At 38.1% G+C, this 23,911-nt stretch overlaps 1 protein-coding gene across 1 annotated transcript; it reads right to left on the bottom strand.

Moving 5' to 3' along the window:
• Positions 1-210: 210 nt before the first annotated feature.
• Positions 211-9,472, bottom strand: LOC105034282 (uncharacterized). Its single transcript, XM_010909363.3, has 2 exons — positions 9,228-9,472; positions 211-513 (listed from the first exon to the last, which is right to left on the bottom strand). The coding sequence occupies exons 1-2, from the start codon at positions 9,432-9,434 to the stop codon at positions 457-459; spliced, it is 264 nt and encodes an 87-aa protein (XP_010907665.1). The 5' UTR covers positions 9,435-9,472; the 3' UTR covers positions 211-456.
• Positions 9,473-23,911: the final 14,439 nt, after the last annotated feature.

Here is a 23,911-nt window from a genome sequence, read left to right on the forward strand (position 1 = left end):
CAAAGCTATGTTGTCAGCTAACAACTTCAGAACTACTGGAAATGACTGGCTCCAGATGACCTAAAATGAATGTAAATCACCCCACAGTAAAACATTTATTGAAACGTAGAAGGGCCAACAAACTGTAACATCATATAGTTAGCAATGAGAAAAGAATCTAGTGGCTTCAGTAAGGATCAAACGAATGCAATTTTGGATCGTGCGCTAAAATTTGCAAAGGTAGATCATATTGTCTTGGAAGCCCAAATTAATAGCAAAAAAGATTAATATGATGCTACCATACTGACATCCTCTAAATGGAAGGAGAATTAACAAAGTTTTTTTTTCAATCAGAAATTCACCAAACAACAATATTTGGTTGCATGACGCTTGGAAGCATGAAAGCAGACCCTTTGAAGGCCTACCCAATGCTCAATACCCTTTACTTTTTGTTGGTGGCTTCACCGGTGTCCTCCTTCATTTTGAAGTTTTTGTTGGTGGTGGTTCAGCACAAGCCCTCAAGACTGCCTCATTCTGCAATAAAAGTGACAGATTTTAAAAGATTTTTAAACAATTATGAATGCCAGCAGGCAAAACAATGTCTAGAAGTCATTAATTGACCAAGAGACCAGTGTGTTGTAACACTAAAAAGGGCTCCTATTGTGCCATGGGTCTACATATTGATCATACCAAAAAAGGACATGAATAGCCAGCTAACTTAAATTAATACATGCCTACCACCACCAAAGCAATGAAAAGGCAACTAACCAAAGCAAGCCATGCAGCATTTGGCACAGCCAGAAAAAAAAAAAAAGCATATCATTTTCATTTAAAAAAAAAAATGGTAAAAGGTGTCACCCTAGCTAAGTCAAAAATGAGGTGGTGGTTATAATAAGTCATCCTGATGTACAAATTTATCTTGGTAACAGATATCATCAAGATTTTGCTTCACTTCTGACGGAACCTCCTAGCAATGACCACCACATTGGATTCCCTTGCTTCTAATGGAATGATTCTCAAGCCTCCCATACAAATTAAGAAAGAATAGATCCTTAGGGATTGTTTGGTTGTCAGGTTTTACTAAAATAGGTTTATACAAAACCTGGAAACCTAATGCTTGTTTGGTTACTTTCCCTACAACCTGTTTTGTGGAAACTGGCAAAACCTGATAACTGAGTTTTATGGTTCATGTACCTGTTTTATAAAATATCAGGTTTGATGGTTATCTTATTTGTAGAAACTCAAAGAAAACTAAACAGCTCCTTAAAGACTTCAAGATACACAATATACCATTGGAAAGTAAACCGCAAGCCTTATGAGAGACTTTATTTGAATATCTAAAATTGGGTTCGTATTTATTAATTGAAAATTACTAAAGTCTGCATGGAAACCCTTTTTCAATTAATTAAGATTAGATTTTACATTATGGGTTATATAAAATGTTGGTTCAGTATAGACTTTTCTATTCAAAGTCAAATATTATGAAAGTGGTGGGTTCATAAATATATTCATTATATTGATGATTTAACGTGCGAGAACCCACGAGTCCTAGAGCTTCATAGTCTCATTACAAATCCAGCCACTAGGTCTTCTCACAGTATATTAGCACAGGCACTAATAAAATAATATATCCCATATTGTTTGTCTTTTGATTCTTTTTACAAAGACTAAATAAATATGAAAAGATAATAGTCAAACAAGTGAGATCTGCAACTATGGCCCACAAGGCTGAAACTGAGTTGGATAATATCAAAAACAATTGGGGTCTGGATTTGAATATCATCAGTCTCGGATAAGTGAATGCACATCCAATGTGAATTCAGATTTAGATACGATCAAAGAAATGAAAATTCTTAAATCCTGATGTGGGTCCAGATTCAGAGTCATTTCTTGGATTTGGATCCTGCTATCTGACTAAAATTAAAATTAAAAAACCTGGTGACTTACTGAAATCAATCTCGGTCACTTTCCTTTCCCTTCTCAACCTCTGAGTCCATGCCCCACTGCTTAACACCTGCGAAGTCTCAATCCATCTCCATTTCACCACCACAGCTGACCATAACCTCGCTTCACAATAGTTCTTTTTCTCCACTTCTCTACCATCTCTCTCCACTGATCTCCCAGCTACTTAAACTGCCAGTCCTAAAGAGAATGACCACCACCCAGCATCACTCTGTCCTCTGGACAAGATGGAGGCAGTGCACTTGAGGTGGAGTGACCATGGGCGATTGTGGAAGGAGCAGTAATGGCAGTGGTTTTCTTTGAATTCGTTTAACTTTTACCTACTTCCACCTTTTAGTGGTTTTCTTTCATCTTAAAATTTGAATCTGGTTTCTCCCTTTAATGATTTCTTGGCTTGCTTCTATCATTCCATCCTCATTTTCATTTTAGTTTTATATTGATTGAAATGCATAGGTGAATCCTTCTGCAGAGTTTTGGGTGTTTCTTGTTTGATGGGGGATGACTGATGATATCATAATTTCATCTTGTAGGTATTCATTCCTCAATATTTTCTATTATCATAACTTCGTAAAAACAACGAGTGATGAGTTTTTTAATTGGTCTGGTAATCAATGGTAGATAAGGAAGCAGCTTGGGCAGGATGGATCAGGTTGAGGGCAAATCATCCAACCTCTATATCCCCCAAGCTTAACGGAACCCAACCCAATCTTGGCTAGGTATCTCTAACCCACCCGAACCAGAACCATCTTAAGCTAAATTTGGGTTGGGTGGGTTAGTCAGATCAGGTTGGGGTGTGCCCATGGTTTTACAAGATAGTAGGCAGAAGAAGGCAGCTAGGCAGGCTGCCAGTGTTCAAGATGGTCTGTAATTTTTTTTTTCAAAGAAAAAAACAAAGACAAAAGCATCATATAAGAGCAATTGATGAAAAGAACCTGTATGCATTAAATTTATCCATATATTAATCTCATCCATGTTCACATATATGCAAACAATCGATTCAAAGCCTCGATTTAGTATATTTTCCAATTCATTTTTCTCTTTTCTGCTTTTCTATACTTTGTATTTGGGGATAAAATTCACAAAATAAAAATAGATATTGGGCTGTCCACTATCGGCACTCAACACATAGCAATTGCTCTCTTAGCAGTAGGTTCAGCCACCCTTGCTAGAGGCAACAACGGTAACAACAAGATGAAAGTTACAATAATATAAAGAAGCAATATAAATTAAACGTAAATATGGATTATTCATCCATTCATTCGTTCATTCATTTATGCATCAGGTTGGATTGAGTTAAGTTGAACTGGTTGGGTTCAGGTTGGCTTAGGGTTGAGTTCAAGTTGGGTTTAAGGTTTGGGATTTTTCAACCCAAGCATCACTTGAATTTACAAAACTCAACCCAGCCCTACCCAATGATAGGTTTATGCAAGTAGGTCAAGTTGATCCCAACCAAGTTGCACCACAATGATGGGGTTGTCAAATAAATGAACTGTTAGGGAGCCAGCTTGTGCCCAAATCAAAATTTCGCTCAACTTTGTCTCGGTTGGCAAGCAAACAAGTAGAGCTAGATGTAGGCTTAGCTCACTCGAGCTTGGCTTGATTTAGCTCAAACTATGAATCCATAGATGGTATATATTATTTTAATTATTGTATCAATATTAAAAAATATAGCATAATTATAAAGAGTAGAATATATTTCAACTATGAGATTCAAGCATTAACATGAGAAATTATCCGAAACTATATAAATGAGATTCTTGAAAGATCTCAAGCACTCAGTAAATCTCTTAAATGAGTTTGTTCATAAGCAGCTCAAGTTTGGGTTGGAATTAAATGAGTTGGCTTGAGCTCGACTCCATTGCAAAACAAGCCAAGCTTGAGGTACACCTAGGTCTCTTCTATTTGGCTTGTCTACACTCCTAATCCATGGTCAAGATCTTTTAGGATATCCCTATGCTTCTTCCCATAAATTTTATATTTTCAATTTTGATTCTCCATCAGTTTCAACCAAGGTTCATCAACTCGGAACCGAACCCCGTGACGGTCGGCCATCGGTACAAATCGATACACCCCTGTACCAGACTATACCGGATCCAAACCGACATAGAAATGAATATAGAGGAGAGGGCAAACCAGAGAGGAAGAGAGAGGAGGGGAGGGAGTGAGAGGAAGGGAACGAAAGGGAGGCAAACCACCGGAGGGCCGCCGAGGCCTTCGAGGCTCCGCCCTCCTCCATGAGAGAATAATAGAAAGAGAGGAAGGGAGGGAGATTGGACCAAGGGAAAGATGGCGGGAAGGCCATTGTAGGGCCATCGAGGCCTCCAAATGGTGAGAATCAACCCTACGGCATCCGTGGGGTCAAAACAAGGGTGATCAGCCCCTATTCCATATTGTTTTATTTTTTATATTTTGGACATTCATAGGGAAGATGACAATCTCACTGTAAATGCCCAAAATTATAAAAAAAAAAAAAAGAGAGAGAAACAGGGGCAGGTTGTCCCTGTTTCGATCCTATGGACACTGTGAGGTCGATTTTCGCCATCTGAAGGCCTGAGGGTCCTCCAGTACTTCTCTGCCACCTTCCCCTTGGTCCGTTCCTCTTCCTCCCCCTCTCTCTCTATATATCTCTCTATTCTTCTCTCATGGAGCCTTGGAGGCCTCGACGGCCATCTGGCAGCTTCGCGGGCCATTGCCGGTCTTTTTCTTTCCTTTCTTCCCCCTTTCTCACTCTCTCTTCCTCTCTTTCCTTCTCCGTCACTCTATTTTCGCTGGCATTTCGAATCAAATACTTGAATCACATTGGTAATCCACCAATACGGTTCAGCACACCCTGAACCAGAACCGATGGTTCATTATTCCATTATTTCAACATTCTACTAATTCATGGGTCCACAAAGTTGATGATATTTTACTAAATTGGCAAGTGAGAGTGGAATAGAAATGAGCAATAGAAACATGCAAACATTCTATCTTGTAATAAGCAAAGATACTGGAGATCAATAAGTTGAGTAAGCTTGATGATTGAGTGGATTTGTGGCTCATTTATATATGCTTTCCCAAGAGTAATAATCTACTAAGAAATCTGATGGCAAATGTCCGCCCAAAAAAAAGAAGAGATATGATGGCAATGCAAATGCAAATAATCTGCTTAGATAAGTTTGAAAATTTGAAGATTGAATCTCTAAAGGTAGTTATTGAAATCCAGCTCAACATCCATAACCATTTCAAACAAAAAGAGAGAAGACTAATATTTAGTATGTACTTGTATCCCTTTAAAACAAATAAAAATACGATATGATTGATATCCTTATCCCCATCCATATCTTCTAACCAAAAGTGGATATGGATATGCCATATCCAAGATGCTTTCAACCTTAGGTCCATATTGTGGATCTATTCCATCTTTACTGACATGGTTCCATGATTAATATGGTCACATAAATTATCAACTAATATCATACAAGACAATTGATAAGCTCTTATAGTCTTATTATATTGGTAACCACCAAAGGTTCTTGTTGACGCTGATTGAAAGAAGATACATTAGTGTGCATCAGGTAAATACTACACACTCATGGAATCCACTATAAGAGATAGGAGCAAAAACAAACAACTATGTTTGCGCTCAAATTAGAAAGCTTTCTTCCTTGCATAATATGTAACATGTTACATAGCATAGGAGAGAACAAGTCTCCAACTATATGCTTTAGATAAAAACAAGTTTTCAAAACAGCCACCAAATTTCAAAGAGGACAGCACAATTTGTCACAAAATCAACTTCTAACTGGTAGAAGTTAATGACAATAACAAGCCATGACTTTAAATGCAAACATCAACTAAAATGATTAATGTTTAGAATTAGGAGTTATATAATGGGCTTCATGCCACAGATTTCATGGCGTGGGCTTCTCTTTTTAGCTTTAGATTGGACCTTGCTTGACCATAATGCAGGTTTTCACTTGATCCATGAATATCACCATGTCATGCCCCTCCAGTTGGTGATTTCATCCAGAATCTGGTGATGCAATCCCACAGACATTCTCCAATGCACCACTCTAATTTTTTCCTTCTTAGAATATTTTAACCACTTAAGCATCACTTTTTTTTGCATGTTAGAATTTTCATCTTCTATAAAAGATTTGACTCCATCAAGAGAATACTTATATTGATTAATTATATATCTACTCAACACTCCATCATGAAATTCCAATCAATTGGATAACGAATATTTATCTCAATACTCAATCATCAGATTCTTGATGAATTGCAATGGAAATTAATATCAATCTGCATCAGATCATTAGGATCTTCAAAATTTTGGAAAAATATAAGATTATGATAAACAGTGAAAGTCTTCCCTTCATAATATAGACCCCAATCAGATATTAGAATGGGATGCTTGATAGGCTAAGATGTGCTGAAGATAAGACCATTCATATAATCCTCTACTTGATGCTCCTCATGTTGAAATATGAAGTAAATCTCCTCCTTTGGTTCCTTGACATACGTAGGAGGTTTAATCAAATCTTGTGCACTTTCTTACCCATCCTTGTTTGATGAGAGAGGCCATGTTTCTCAAATTTGCCAACATCATAGAAATGGTCTTCAACTTTGCTTCCCTTTGTGTCACGATGGTAAAAAGTCTTTTCACCCAAAACTAACCCATGAGCATGTTGAAAGAGGACAGCCTTCTCATCATTGTTTGAGATGTCATTGTTACCAAAAGTGGGTGCAAGTGCAGGAGTACGGGTACCACAAAGCAGCTCTCATAATCTGTTAATATATATAAAAAATAAACAATAAGGAAGTGGTTGCAGTGACCATTTTTCGTGGAGATTTTGAAGAGGATGTACCACGCTAAACTGAAGATTCTTACTATGACTTTCATACTTCAAAACATAACAAGATTCATCACATCTCAAAGCTTCATGTCATGCAATACACTTTTCTAGATGTTGCAATTATCTTGTCAAGTTATCTATATCAACGTCCTGCAGTCATGTTCACAAGCCACATCTTCATCCATGCTTGGTCTAGGCTTATGATGGTTGGACATCATGAACTCAAAGTTCTTATACCAATTTGATGCCAAAAATTGGAGAGATAAGGAGGTAACAACTCTTCACCAAACAAAATAAGGCCTCCTTCTCAAAAGAAAAAACTTTTACATGGTGTAAAGATATAGCATTAGAGGGAAAAGTCTCCAAGTTTATCCTTCAATAAGGAACAAGTTTCCAAATATTTAGCCAAATTTCTAATGGAGACAAACAATTGACTCAACTTTTTAACCCCTAGAAACTGGTATTAATTATAACTAGCCATGACTTAAAATAAAACCAATAACCAAATTTTTTTAAGGTCAAAATGAGAAGTGTTGGAATGGACTTCATGACATAGACATCTTGGTCTTCTCTTTTAGGCTTTATTTTGAACCTTGCTTGACCGCACTATAAGTTGGCCCTTCAAATGTTTGTTTTAAATGGATTCATGGAGAATTGTGGTGTCACCTCTAATACTGAATTGGTAGAATTTAATTATTATCACTTACTTTCATCTCTACTTTAAATTCATCACCAAAACTCATGCATAAATGACACCTTCCTCCCCTCAATGAATAGTGGCCATTGAACTATACATCACAACTTTATTGTGGTAACCTAGCTGGACTCAGAGCAAAGAGAAGAGACAAACATACACACAGACAGCAGTAGGGGAATGGCATAAAAAGTTGACACACAAAAGAATGGTGCCTTCTATTACTTTCATTCAATTTAAAAAAGAAAATATAGGGTCAAAAGTGTTCTTACAATCAACTGGCCATTCTACTTCTCAGCTAGAACTGGTCATGGTGTCAATGTATTTGCTAGGGTGAGCTGTCCTAATAGTAAGATGCCCAATCTAGACTACCGCATTTCTCACAATTAAGAGATAGAAACTCAATCTTTCTTCCCACTTGATCATAATTCGAGGCCATTTATCCACCCATCACCAATATGAGGTTGTATACTACTCAAAACCACCCTAACTATGAGACTGCAACTTCATTGCAATCATAGACGACAGAAAAGGGGAAAAAATATTTCATAATTACTAACCAAATCTCAGTCTTTTCCCATGCTCTTTATGCTTCTTCCTCAACCTTACTTTCCACATGGAGATTTTCCACCATTTAGATCAAAATAATGTGCTTGATGCTATCACCATAATGGATCATGTTCAACAATCTTGCATTGCATATTGCATTCATCTAAAAGGCTGTTAGTGCACTTCCAGTCTTGTTAAACTTTAAAGGGCCTTTTCTACTATGATGCATTTTAACAGATAGGAGGATTTTCCTCCCTCATTTCCATAAATCCTTAAAACAGTCAGGGGTCTACATTCATGATTAATTTAGTTTTACAGCTTCCAATTTCCAAGAGATGCAGCTATTTGTTTGAAATCCACTTATACTAACTTCCAGCTATCCTATTGACTTGAGCATATCCACATATGCACATAGAATGCACATTACTACTGGGAAGACCAGTTTTAAATCTCCATTCCGCTTCTTCAAAATCCCCAACCCAGGCATTCCCTAAAGAAAACAATAGCACTCATCTTTCCCATTACCAGAAAGACATTTCAGAAATCTATCAGATCAGATCAAATAAACAAATCTATGCAGGCAGATGGTGTCTTGCTAATACAAAGATGTGATTTTTCTTCATAAGTTGATTCAAGCATCAAACTTCCATACTGAAGCAATAAGCAATTTCTTCTTCATTTTAAAGGCTCGGGAACATCCCTGACTCCGTCTTCTGACTAGGTTAAATTGCAACTACGCCTTTCATCAATCAATACTAGCAGTTCGTTCAGCCTAATTGACTATTGTAATCTACAAAATATTCAAATTCCCTATACACTGGCAAGTAATTGAATGACTTCAATATAAGCAACCTTTTCGACCACCCCCAAAAAAATTTCTTTTCTTTTCTTTTTTTCTTTGTGTTATGTAAGAAAAGTGTGAAAGGTTGGATTTTGATGGATTCCGACGATGTATCCATAAGAAATCACTAAAATGAAGGGCTTAATAATTGGAGCCTATTGCTCGATGAATCGAAATACAAAGCAGCAAATTTTAAATTTAGTACCATGAATGATTCCATTCTCACAAAAAAAAAAAATCCTGGGACCGTACCTCCTCAGGCGCTCATAGCCCTAACTTTCACTCCAATGAAAAAACCTGAACTTAGATGATTGGGAATGAATAGATCGAGGAAAAACGATACTTTGGGGGTGGAAAATACCTGCCAGACGCGGCGGAGGCGCTTCTTGGCGTTGGCCTTTCGGGTGGTGGTGAGCTTGATCCTCTTCCATAGAAGGCCGGGGGAGTTGTTCCGCTTCACGATCTCCAGCACCCGCGTCCCCCAAAACGCCCCCACGAATCCACTCATCTCTCTCCGATAACGATGATGGAGAAATTCGTGTTCGAGTATAGGGTTCATCGTCTTCATCAATTTTAGGGTTCTCTCATGGCTTTAGCGACGGACGTTATAACGGTCTCGTCATCTCCGTTAATTGTGTCACGTGAGAGAGATGGACAGGATGACATTGACATCAAGTCCGTTGCATATATATTTTTGGGTAAAACATGTTTTCAGTGCGTAAACAGAATCGGATTTTTTTCAATGATTCTTAAATTATAAAATTTTAAATTTTATATTTTATATTTTATAAATTATTTTATTATAATTTTTTTAAATTATAATTATTTTTTTATCAAAAATTTTGACTGATAATAATCGATGCTTATGTGGCGAAAAATATTTGATAAATATGATATGACTTAGATGACATGGGATACGAATGATGATATAGCATGATGAATATAAATTTTTATTTGCTAACATGGCATGGATGATGATGTAGCATATGATGTGGATTTTTTTCAAAAGTATCCATTCATTAAGAGATATGTCAGCACTTATAAATGATATGGCATAGATGGTATGACGTATGCGTGATGATATAGTATGGGTGATGATGTGATATTTAATGTAGCATTTTTCAATAGTGTCTAATCATTTAGTGACACATCAGTACCCATACGTGACGTGATATAGATAATATTGCATGGATAATGATGTGGTATATGATGTGGATTTTTTTCGAATGTATCCAATCATCGAGTGCCATGTCAGCAATCTAGTGCCAAGTCAACATCCATATACCACACCATCACCCATACCATATCATTACCCATATACTATAACTTATATTTTTCATCTTTTAAGTTTTATAAATATTTTTAAATGATTTTATACTTAAAATATCTCTAATTAGGTCCTTTGATTTTATAGTATAATTTAGTTTAATCTTTTTAGTAGGATGGCAGAGAAAATAGTGATTCAAACGTAGGATGAGTTATTAAATGCATTCAAAAAGTCAAAAATGATAGTTGTAGCTTAGAGATAGCAACCCAAAAGGGAGGGTGAAAATTTTAATCAAATTTGCTTTCTAAGTAATAATATTCCTCAATTTGAAATTTAACTAAGTGCTAGTGATTTGATCAATATGTGCAGCGGTAAAAGCAAATGATCAACAAAACTTTGCAACTAATAATCAAATGATAAACAAGAACTTAAAGCAAGATAAGCAAGTAAAGCAAGAAAGTGAAGAGAGCAATGCACAATCACAAATATACAGATTTTATAGTAGTTCGATGCAACCCGTACCTACTTCTACTCCTCAAGCTTTCTTTGGGATTTTCACTGTAATCCTTCCTTGATTATAGTGTATTTATTTTTTAGGCTCACAAATAAAATCTAGTTGATTTTCTGGGATCACCAACCAAAATCTTACACTATTAGTTTTTCGGGCTTACTAACAATCCAATTGATTTTTCGGACTTACCAACCAAATTTTACACTCATCCAATTACGGCTTGGACCAATCTAATCTCCAAGTTTTTTTTCTCTCAAAAAAACTTGTAAAGAAATTATAAAACAAGATAAAGATTTTAGTTCAAATAAAAATAAAATAATGAACTCTTTTATGCTTAAAGAAGAGACTGAAAAGATCACTTGTTTGAAGCTTGATTTTTCTTCTTTGAATGTTGAGAAGATGCTTGAAAAGTTGTAAATGATTGCTCTTGAAATGCCCTCTGAATTCAGCACTTCAAATTTTTTTTTTTCTTTTCTTGTAGATGTGCAATGTGGCTCACTCTTATTTTTGAAGATATCTCACTTTAAGCTCTTATTTCCTCAAAAATTTGCTTCCAATTTGATTCTCTAATCTTAAATATATTTGGAGATGGCTAGAGAGTAAGTTCTAACCATTGGAAGCTCTAAAATGGTAATTGGAGTGGAGAAATAGTTATTGAGCAATGGTTAGAAAACTAATCGTTAAGCCTGTCAGGAATCGTCAAGTCGGCTCGAACTGATCTCGAGTCAACTTGATTTGAACTCGAGCTGGCTTGAACTGCAGAAATGAAGATTCAACTTTTTGGAGTACTGACAGAGCTGGCTCGGATCTTGCTTCGAGCTGGTTTGAGCTACATAACTCAAAATTTATCTTTTTGTCCACCTGAGAAAGCTGGCTCGAATTTATCTCGAGCTGGCTTAAATTTGTTTCGAGTTGGCTTGAACTACAGATTTAAAAATATTTCTTTCTGTCAACCTGAGAGAGCTTATTCGGATCTTATTTCGAGCTAGCTCAACCTAGAGAACTCAAAAATCTCTTCTCTATCACTCTGAGAGAGCTGGCTCAGATTCATTTTGAGCTGGCTCAACTACATGTCAAACCAAAGTATTAAGAGCATTCTATGCCAAAGCTGGTTTGATTTTTGAATGGGTCGGCTCCAAACTTTTTAATTTTATTTTTCTTCATTGTTTGACCTTTCAAACTTGAATTTCTTCATTCCAATATCTTTTAAATAATATTTTCATCTTTCACTTTCATTTTCTTCATAACAAGCTATCCTTGTTTCAGTGAAAGAGTCGGCTCATCTCACTCTGGGGTTGACTCCACTAAGTCTAAACTTGAATTTTCTCCTTTGAAGACTTTGACTTAGTAAATTTTGTGGAGATCTTTTTCAATAAATATTTCTTCAATTTTAACACCTGTAAAAATCTACAAATATTCTTGAAATATATGATTAGATATATAATCTACTTAAAATTTGATAATCATCAAAATCAATTGTAGGGTCAACAATAGTCGTATTCAAAATAAAGATCTCAGGTGTTAACTCCGACTGGAGTAGCATAGACAAATCCAGAGAACAAATGAATCAAAAATAAAAATTATTTTTTTTCTCTTTTATTTATTCTCTTTTACTTTCATTCTTCTTAGGTTCAAATCAAACTTTCCATGTTTGCTTTATATATATTTATGTCTATTATATACGAATGATTGAGTGTTATATACAAGTCATGATGATGTAAATCTTCTTTCTTATATATATTTATATCTATTCTGACACAAGAAAAAAGAAAAAAAAGGATAAGTTAAGAGTATGATCGAAGATTGAGTAAAATCGATAATATAATAATATATTATCAAAATAATTTTTAAATTTTTAGTTTATATATTACCTATTTGTATTAGTTTTAATTATCGAAATTATATTACTTTAAATTAAATCATATTTGAAAATCAGGAGACCTACTCTACGATTAAGATCCTAATCAGGAGATCTAACCTACTCCAGTTGGAGCAAACGTCTGATATCCTTATTTGTATAGTCCATAATTACTGATCTATTCTTTTTCAAGGAGAAAGTCAGTAGTGATAACGAACTTGACAATGGTGAAATTGAAAATATCGAGTTCACATATTTTTTTTTGTTGTCACTGTTATGTTCATAATAATGATTTCTAAATCTTAAAACTTGATCTACTTTGAGACCATCTCTAGATTTGGATCTGGCTCTCTAATTTGAATACTATTATCATTTTCGACTTTTTGAATGCATCCAATGACTCATCCTGTATCAAAATCATCAGCTTCTCTGCCATTCTACTAGAAAGATTAAACTAAATCATATTAGAAAATCAAAGGACCTAATTAAAGTTTTTTTAAGTATAAGGATCATTTAAGAATATTTATGAAACTTAAAGGATGAAAATTATAATTTATGATATATGAACGATGATGTGACATAGGTGATGATGTGGTATATGGCTGTGGACGTAGCATTGGGTTGCTGATGTGGCACTCAGTAATTAGATACTTTCAAAAAAAATTTCACATCGAATGCCATATCATCACTCATGCTATATCATCTATGCCATGTCACCTATGGGCACTGACATGTCATTGAATGATTGGACACTATTGAAAAAAATGCCACATCATCACCATGCCATATCATCATGCATGCACCTGCTATTTATGAGTGTTGACATGTCTTTTGATTATTGGATTTTTTTGAAAAAAATCCACATCAGATGCCACATCATCACCCATTCCATGTCAGTAAATAAAAATTTTCATCCATCATGTTACGTTGTTATTCATATGGCACATCATCTATGCTATGTCATATTCGTTAGATATTTTTCGTCATGTAAGCACCGATTATTGTCAGTTAAGATTTTTGATGAGAGAAAGTAGTCAGAATCTAGGAAAAAGATTACATTAAAATAATTCAGAAAGTACAAAGACTAAAGTTTAGAATTTTATAGTTTAGGAACCATTTAAAAAAAATTGATTTAGTTTAGGGACTAGGAGCATAATTTATCCTATATTTTTTTTCTATTTTCAAAAATTATAGCAACACGGACCCAACTTTAATCCAATTTTAATTACATCCTCTCTATTTTAAAAAATATCAAACTAGCCCTTCAAATATTCAAAATATTCTAAAGTAGTTCTACATAGAATGGCATTACATGATTGTCATATGATACTATCATTTTATTAAATGGCCAAACTACCCTTAGCATTAGTTGCTAGGAGAGAGTTAGTTCTAACACCAAGATGCTCGAAAATACATGAATTATCATATGACCCATTGTGATTTGTTTCCAATTATCGTTGTTCATTCATCCAATAAACCTTAAATCAAATAAGGTGAAGAAGAAAAAACCTTAAATCAAGCAAGAGGAAAAGGAGAGATGTGGAGAGAGAAGGAGACCATGGAGGTACCTCAATCAAGTTCTTTCACTTCCTGATCCTCCCAAAAAGGAAGCACAGAGGGATCCTAGAGAGAAAAAAATATGTGTACACCCACACCAAACTTCTCTCATTTCTACCTTCGCTCTGCCTCTATCTCCCTTCCGTCCTTCTGAAAATGGAGCAAATGGTGTAAGAAAACAAAGAAAAAAATAGAGGGGGAGAGGGGAGAGTAGAGGGATGAGAGAGAGAGAGGGATGATATTGGGAGGAGGGAGGTTGCCGACAGAGAGAGAGGGAGAACAACAAGAGGAGGGAGAGGCAAGACTCGGCCAAAGAAAGATGTACAAACCAATCAGCTGGAGAATAACAGTCAGCACAGACTTTGGTGCCTCGATATGAAGAGATAAAAGATACATATGTGATCAAACAGCTCGAGAACCAGTTTCTTTTTCGATGAAAAGGAGACTAGAAAATTAGCCACCTAGCTTTTATTGATAGGAAGAAAATTTAAGTGCAAAGAAAGATGAAATTTGTAAGAGCTCAAGAACCAGTTTCATATAACGTACAATGTTAGATCACAATGTAAGTTCTTATTGATCGAGCACAAATGATTCAAGAACTGGCAGCATGAGAACAATAGCAAAGAACGAAACAATCTCTATAAGCTGAAGGTAGAACTACTAGAGCTCTATGCATTCCTAACAAAGAAAGAGAGGCGAAAAAAACTTCCAACCAAGAATTAACCAAAACACAAATCATCAGCCCATCTGAACACCTAATATTTTCACCTTGTGATACCTTCGATCTTCATCAAGCATTCTTTCCTTCCCCATCCCTTATTGCCCCTCCAGACTAGTCACCACCTCCCCTCCTCTCATCCCTCTAGTGGTGGGTCGCTCCCCTGAGCTCCACATCCGCCACGGTCACCACTCTGCTGCCGGTCGAAAGACCACCACCCGACCTCGAGGATGAAGATGTGGTCGAAGACTTATCGACCATGACAGGCCCAGTCTCCACCAAAGGTGCGACTTCGATAGCAGGCTCGACCCTAGTAGCAGGTATACCCATGATGGTAGCTTCGGGCTTAGGTTTGGATGTGGCAATAGGCTTGGCCCCTGATTGCTTTAGGGCGACTTTAGAACTCTCCTTGGCTTTGCCTCTGAGTTTGCTCAAGTCCAGGATAGAAAATACTAGGGCCACTTAGGCTTTACAATCGTCGAAGCCCAGTTGGTATGCCATAACTGAACCATCGATGACCTTATTCTCAAAATCCTTTGATCCTTTGTAGTCGAAGATTGCCTAAGCAGTGGCATCTTTGGCAGTGGCCTCGACAGGGATGGCCCTCTCTTCTGTGATCCAAGTAGCTTCTTTAGTAGTTGCCCTCTTCTCTTTCGAAGCCATGAGAGTTGGCTCATAGAGATTAAGCTTCTTCTCAAGCTCCACTACGGCCTTCTTCTCCTGAGCAAGTTGGGCTCCAAGTTCAGCCACTTCCCTCTGAGTGGCCACAAGCTCGGCATCAATCCGAGCCCTCTCCTCCATCTTCTTCACCTTCCATTACTTAATTGCCCTCAGGAGCTCCTCGGTGACTTTGGCCCATGCCTCAGTACTAGGCCCTCTCCTCCAAAGAGTGGCTAAGCCAGTCGAAGTTGGTCAGCCTCTCATGCATGATAGTCAAATCATGTATCAATTGGGAAAGCAGAAGAAAAGTGATGAAGTTCAAAAATCGAGATACCCATAAATACAGAAAGAGACAAGGCAAAGTGAACTTACCCCAAAAAGCACCATGCAGGAGGATGACATGATCTGATTCGTAGAATGAGACTTCCTTGCCTCCCAATCGGTGGTTAGTAGACTCAGCTTCATCAAGTCTTGGATGTGTTGTAGATCTCAAAAGGCAGAATTGCTCCCCCAGACTTACATCCCTAGGGCAATGAAGCCCTCTTCAGATGAATCCTTAGGAGGGTGCTCGGAGGAGCCTTGGAAGAGTTGTGGAAGTTTTCCTTGGGTTGCTTTAGATAATGGATTAACAGAGGTGACCGACGATCCCAATGCGGATGAGTGCCACACTGACAGTATAAGAGCTCTAGTCAGACTCGGCATCGTTGATACCTATAGAGTAGCACTGGCAATGATCATCGTGATCTCTATCACATTGCAACCAGCATCACCTGGGTTCGAGTTCAGTGCTTGGGACCTAGGTGATGGTTAAGAAAAAGCAGTCTAGGATGGTGTAGGAGGTTAGGATGGTGCAGAGGCCTACTACATGCTGAGAAACCCCCAATCTCATCCCTCTATTTCTTCTGGCCCAACATTGCCAAGAAAGATCACCTCGGCATAATGCCAACCTCTTCCTGATGGCATTCTAGTCGACTCCATAGAAGGTCTCATAACTACAAAATTATGTGAAGAAGTTTAGTCGAATAATGCAAAGCAGTGAGCATCATAAGAAAAGCAAAGAAAGACAAGATTCCTACCTAAAGTGTTAATCAGGTTTAGCCTAGCATCGTAAAGATTCTACTCGATCAGCAACTCATGCTAATGTAGCACCCTATATTGAGCAGGAGGTGAAAATCTTCTTGATATCCATTGAGCATCACATCATTCTTATTTGGTGACCAACTAGGCTCCCTCCATATTGGGCTGAAGCTCCATGGGTGATCAGTCGAGATGAAAAAGAATCTATTCTTTCGCATATGGATGGTAGAAGGAAGCTTGATAATAAACTAGCGATGGGGTCGAGGGCTAAAATACCACCAGCCCCTCTCCCACAAATATTTCTTGAGGAGGAAAAAGGTTCAAAAAAGGTATGACCTCAGTGAGATGTGAAGGATATTGCAGAGGACAATAAAAGAAATGAAGATCCAAACCGAGTTTGATGTGAGGTGTGGAGAGAAAATGTGGTAGAGGTCAAAGATATTGAAGAGAAATGGATGGAATAGAAAGTGGAGCCCAGACCAAAGAAACTCCTCATAGAATGTGAAGCCGCCTTTCTGAGAATGAATCACTCGATCTTCTGTACCCGATGCCAGCAATTTGTACTAGCTTGGGATGTGATAGTGACTCCAAAGCCATGCCAGGTTAGCTTCAGTCAAGTTGGACTCTTCACTCCTCAAATCTGAGAATCGCTCAATGATCGGACTCTCCAACCTCCAATCTTTGGAGGTGCCAGATGGAAAGAAGACCCCACCTTGGTAGATGACCAAAGAAAATCCCTGGATGCCCCTTGGTGGGGCGAGGGCTAGAATCCTTGATCCCTTAGGTGGCTCCCCCCTTAGGACTCACCCTCAGAGCTCAACATTAGAAGGAAGTAATGAAAAAGAAAGCAAAGGACTGGGAAGCAAAGTCATCAAGTAGAAGAATCAAGAATCAAAATGCTAGGTTAGAGATCAAAAGCGAAATGAAAAAGGGAAGGGAGAGAAGAAAGTGACCTTTAGATGGTGATAGCAATCGGTTGAAAACCAGAACGACGGCAAAGCTAGAAAGGAAGAAACAAGGGACTGTCCCTCCCCCCTTTCAACTACACTAGAAGGCCTCATCGAGGAAAGGAGAAAATGATGGGTGGAGATGGCACGACTATAAATACTGATTGTGGATAGCCGTGATTGAAGTCTTGACCCTCCTGCATCACCGAAGATGTCGATGCATTGCTTCATCTATGCCATCGCATCTCCCACTCCCCTCCCATGATCATGCCATGTAAGATGGGATCCATGAGAGCGACTCTTCGCCAACCATGTTCCAATGCATGGAGATAGCAACCATTTCAAGGATGATTCCATGAATCATTGAATCGGCCAAGGCAAGGGCAATATGATGCATCGATCCATTTTGCCATCATTATGATTGCATGACTTATGAAGTGATAAAACTCCCAAACATCCTTTCCCAAGGTATAGTCAATGCGAGGCAACTAAAAGTGCAATTGTCCAGTGAAACACAAATGCTCAAATTGACACAGTGGCAAGGCCACTTCTTTGCCCAGATTCGATTGGATCGTCTTTAGATCAAGAGTGGAGAGCAATCGACTAACACAACAGAGAACAATGGCATTCCATTAGGCAACATCTCACCAGTTAATGCCCGAATACAACCACAACCAATAGAAAGATTTTCTTCATCTCAATGAAGCCAAGATCCTCCACCTAAGATTAGTCGAAAATTATCCAAACTTACAATGATTATAAAGGGCTCGCTCACTAGCCGAAGCAGAGAACCCTCGTCCTACCCAAAGTCTGATTCACTGAATCAAATGACTGTGTGGCACAAACTAAAGGGCCCGATCACAAGATCAGGGACTAGACAACACACGGATAATGTCAACTACAAGACCACTCCATCTAAGAAGTCAATATTTGTCTTATTTATAAAAAAATTGTGATAAGATAGTACCATTCAAATACAGCTCATTATAGCAAGGAAAAAGGAGAATACAAAGCAAAAGCCTTGGATTTGGTCCACATCTCAAGCTTGTTCGATGCCCTCGTGTTCTGTTGAGTTCAATTAGTATTCTCAGATTCGATTGACATCCTCGACCTTGTTTGACAACATGCACGTGGAGAAGCGCTCTTTAATGGCTACCAATCTCTACTGAAGGATATCAGGGATGACATGACTAACTTCATTTGCCTCCTGGATATTCCTGCAAGAGGGCTTGGAAAGCTGAGTCGGGGGGGGAGGGGGGAGGGGGCAGAAGACTATCCTCTAGAAAGGTCCAAGATCTTTCTATGGAGTATGATGCAGAAGAGGCCCTTAGGGCAGTCGCTCACTCCTCATTTGGAGCAATGACTAGCACAACTTGTTGCACTTCCGATCGGGCTAGCACCTAGGGAGATGGAACTTTAACAAAGAAAATCCACTCCCAGTGGCATCTGGGTTGATTGCAACATCATCAATGCACTCAAGCTGACACCATTACAGTCCATGCACCAGAGTAGTGGGATTTTCTAACATCTTCCATACCAAATAAAGATGATCATAGGCATAACCCCCTTTGGCCACCCTATAGTAGGAAGGGAGGTGGGGGAAAACCTCTCCAGTGAGAAGCAAATGCCAACGATGCTTGGGCGATTAACAGAACGATGCCATAGCAATATATGAAAAGTGGATTGGGCCCTGCTCCTGATGGCAGAAGCACTCTATTTATAGAGAGGGCAAGCTAAGGGATGTCCTTCCACCGCTCCTGGTTGCATGCCAAGTGTCACCATCGGAGAGGCCTTGGAGACTATGTCTCGCAGAAAAAAGAGCCTCACTAGTCCTCCCTGACAGATTTTCATCTTTGAAAAATATCAACATTAAAGACTACGCATCTCGAGACTCTCTGATTGGGCAGCCCTCAGTTGCATGACATGCAAAGCGATCCCCCCTAGTGATTAGTGGGCTGCGGCACAAGGCCCATCAATGCCCAATATGTGGGGAGCCATCCTGGGACTTCTAAGATTCTATCCACTGTGAGTATTTCAAGAAAAAGGTTTGGATTGATATTCGGCCACCTGCTACTCCTTTTGTCTAGAGCAAAAAAATTACTCTCGGCTCAGGAATGGGAGGCAACTGTTATGGGGAATGCCCAATTATTGGACCCCTACTTCTCTCCTCGGACTGTGGCCGACCACCTGGCAATAGCATGGGTGGGCCAAACCATGCTGGGAAGCACAGAGAGCATTCATTCACTCGGGATCAGGTGGTGCCATAGTGCCGACCTCTGCCTGAACTCTATCTCGATCCATCATCGACCCCAAGGTTAGGACCTAGCCGATGATGGTGAAGTGAAAACTTGCATGTTGCACGCACCCGGGGTGAAGTCTCAATCTCGCTCTAATTCTGAACCACCAGTCTGTCCGACCATATGCATGATCCTTGAAACACTTCAGTAGTCTTCCAGACATGGGTGCACCCTGCCACTGACACCTATAACTAGCCAACTCTACCTGCAGGCATGGCTGGCCACCAAAGCTCATGACTAACATCCTCGGATATGAAGTAGTGTCTGATACAACAACTTGTTAAATAATAGTGCCGCAGGCTTAGGCGGTCACTAGGGACTCATCAGATTATGGCCTAGCAGGCCTCAGGCGATCATGTGACTCCAGCATGGCAACCTATGACTCCACCTCTATTTAAAGAGATAAAATAGGGGCCTCGACGTAAAGGTAGAGGGAGGCAAGTCTGGCATCGGACCCAAAGCTCTCCCTTCGCTTCCTCTTGCTATTCTTCATCCTTCATCTATTCTTTAGGCTCCGACTGACCCAGATATCAGAAGGCCCCCCATTAGGCATGCCTTGGCACATGGACTTTTTTTGTAGGTCCTACCACCTCGGAAGTACTATTGGAGTCGAGCAATAAATTATAAGATTGTTATATCAATAACTTTTGAATCTATTATTCATGATTTATAAATTTGATGAATAATATTTTATTATTAAATATATATTATTTTGTAATGTTATGATAAAGCATGATTGAAAGTATTAATTTTTTATACATTACACTTGATTCATTTTGATACCATATGAGTATGTGTATTCTTATCGAACTGAAATATAAAATATGATTTGTGAACAAAATTTTGATTCCAGATGATTTGAGTATGGAGGACCTAACCAATAGAGGTTAATATATTGACAATTGATCAATCCTAAAGAATTATATTGTAAGCAGATACACAATATGTTGCCAGCAGATTTACAACAAACTACTAGCAGATTCATGATTCCTAAAGATTTTGCTACCATAGAATACGCAGCACGCTGCAAGATGTCACACATCTCCTTTTTTTTCATGGTCGAAGCCCAAAAAGAACAATAAATTAGTAATACAGAGAGAAATGTGGGACGTGCTACTAGCACAAGGCTAGAGATTCAAAGAAAGATTGAGTTCGGATTTATCTTGAAATTTCAAAGATTTTTGAATTATAGAATTACCATCTACTCCTATGGAATATGAAAATGCGATTCAAAATAAAAAGATAAAAGATAAAGCCAAAATGAAATGGATAAACTGAAATTTTTTATTGATCTTCTGATGCCTCTTAGTATGGTTATATCCATCTTAAATAAGTTTAAAATACTGCTACACCCTACTTACCTACTTCTTAGTAATCGTATCTTTTTTAAAATGATTTTCGATGCTATCTATTTTTCTTCCACATCCTCCACATATCTTTTCCTGCACTGGATTTCACCCATTGTTCCATAAGACCCAAACTATTTGTGGGTGCAATATTGTGGTACAAACAATGCCCCTCACATCTTATAATCTAATAGTCAGGAGGATTATAAGATGTATTTATAATTTTTTAACTCCGGCATCCATCTCCCTAGGCCTCATTTAATTAGTAAACAACATTTAAAATCTTGATCGTAAACGTAAATTCTTCATTTCCAAAATACTGAATACCCTTTATATGCATCAATTTTTCTTTGGTTGCTTTCATTGAATGGACGTTTCCAAGGATCACCATATTTCAACAAGTCTCCTCTTCATTCATCTTCACTTTAACCTTTGTGCCCTTGTTTCAAGCTTCACTCATGGCATCTTCATCCCTTCCTTTGGTCAAGCACTATAATCCTACCAAACGAGCAACTTACAGAAACTCTTATTGTCCTAGAAGTTAGAACTCTTAACTAACTCTTAGACGAGCAAAGGGACTCCCCATACAGGACCAGAGAGGCACGAGCGGGAGTAAGAAGAATCAGCAGCACATTCATCTTTCTCTTTTGAGAAGCATAAAAGAAAACTCGAGGCCTCTAATATTCTTACCACTATTAATCCCAAGATACTTATACCTAAATCTTCTTGCCTTACCATCTTGAGTCCCATCTTCGACTCTACTATCCCTCCATCTTGTTTTTCAATCTATCCAATCCACCATAAAAAGCTTTTCTCTATCAGTAGCCCAACTTTAGTACCACTATTTGGGAGGGTACTAACTCTCATAGACCTTAGCCTACCTTCTCCGCATCTAAGGATTATTGGGTCCATCGTGTCTCTTATTATAAAGGTGCCGATTGGGAACGATATGGATTTTCAAATCTTATATAATTTTTTACTTTACAAATGGAAAAAAACTGACCTTTGTTATCGGTCGCAATATGGTTTTGGTCTTCTTCTACCAATACTTTTCATTTCAATCATGGGATGTCAACCCCAACCCTCCTTGATCTAGGGTTCTTATTAGATCTTCAACCCGTAAGTGAGAATTTTTCAATCGCATTTGAGATCTTCATTCCAGCTGATAACTTTAGGCTGTATTTAGGTAAAATGGTGAGCTACTTATCTTATATCGAGTTCCATAGTAGCCGAAGTGGTCCTCTTAGACATCAAGAACTAGTGGCTTTCTATCTTGTTTGAGATTGTAAATTGTTATCCTGTTGTAAATCTATTAAGGTAGTGAAAGTCCACCTTAGGCTCGCCACAGTATTGGCCAAAAATTATCCTATTTGTCTCTCACCTATTCTACTAGGTTCTCTAATTAGGGGTTTGAAGGAATTTTCTTCTGGCTTTACAACCTATGGTGGCTCCCTTTGGCTGCTTCAAATTTGTCTTTATGCTTATTTTCCTGAGTTTCGTCCTTTGGTCATCTTTTTCTCTTTTATGCCCATCGGTCTTAAACTAGCCCACTTAAAAGGTTATTTTTTATCTTTCTCTGAATACTTTTGTAAGTTTTATGAAGGACCTTCTCAGCAAAAAGATTCTTTCTTCTTTCCTTTCTTACGTGCCCCTCACCCTTCATGGCTCCTATTATCTTCGTCCACTGTATCTGAGGATGAAGTGAAATCTGTCAGCCTTCTTCGGTGATCTCTCCTTCTTCTTAAGGATTTGTATGTTGGCTCAATCATCGAACTAATAAAAAATAATAGGTATTTAGTTGAACAATACTCTCCCAGACTAATAGCCCATTAATTAGGTTTAGCCTAAGCTATACCATGTCCTTTTTTGCTCTTCCTGAACCATAATCTATTTGATTGAACTTCCATTACTGATCCCACCATCATGGAGTTAGCTGATTATATTTACAAGTAGTCCTATGCTACTTTTGAATTCCATTCTTTCGATTCCAAACTAGCAACTGTTGAAGAATTCTTGATATGGTGGGCGGCTCACTTGAAGATCATCCGATAGGAGTCGATTTCAAATGTCTTAACTCGAATTGCTCAGGATGGAGCTTGTTGAGATTTGGATGCATAGGGAAAGATGGGATTTTAAAATTTTACTATGAATTTAATGATTGAAAATACACGATCTGAATCTAAAAATAAGATCACCTCGATGATTACAATAAAATACAAATCAAAGAACAATCAAACAAAAAATAAGAATATGGATACCTCGAAAAAGATCTTGATTGATTTTCATAAGGCATCCAAGCAGATGCCCTCCAATGCTAGTCTACATAAGAATTGATCAAGGACCTTCCCTCAATTCTTTTCTTGAATCCCTTCTCCAAAGATTCAATGCCCACACTCCTTTTCTTTTCTCTTGTCATGAATAGTTCTTGGCACAAAAATATTTGGCATGAGAAATGTTTGGCACACATAGAAAGGCAAAAGGTGTGAAGCCTCCTTTTGGCATGAACCCCTTTTAGGGTCAACTCTTGAGATGTGAAACCCCAAATGGCATGAGGAGTGAAACCCCCTTTTACATGAAAGCCTTTTATGTGAGATAGAGTAATGCATCAAGTTGAGGTGCTAATCCTCTAGAGCATCTTATACATGAGAAACTCTTGGTATCAAACACTTTGACATGAGAGTTTGTTGGCATTAACCCTTTGATGCATCAAACCTTTGATGGATCAAAGTTGTTAGGCATCCAAATTCTTTGGTGTCAAACTTTGATCGTCCAAGCTCTTGAGGAATTAGTTAAGGTTTGACAAATGC

This window comes from Elaeis guineensis, chromosome 1 (genome assembly GCF_000442705.2).
Source record: "Elaeis guineensis isolate ETL-2024a chromosome 1, EG11, whole genome shotgun sequence".
NCBI classification, from domain to species: Eukaryota; Viridiplantae; Streptophyta; class Magnoliopsida; order Arecales; family Arecaceae; genus Elaeis; species Elaeis guineensis.

Excerpts from the sequence above, each read along its gene's own strand:
- LOC105034282 (XM_010909363.3), bottom strand. The coding sequence starts at position 9,434 with ATGAAGACGATGAACCCTATACTCGAACACGAATTTCTCCATCATCGT. Across the intron at positions 514-9,227 it reads GCCTCCGCCGCGTCTGGCAG|AATGAGGCAGTCTTGAGGGC; the intron begins GTATTTTCCACC and ends CTTTTATTGCAG.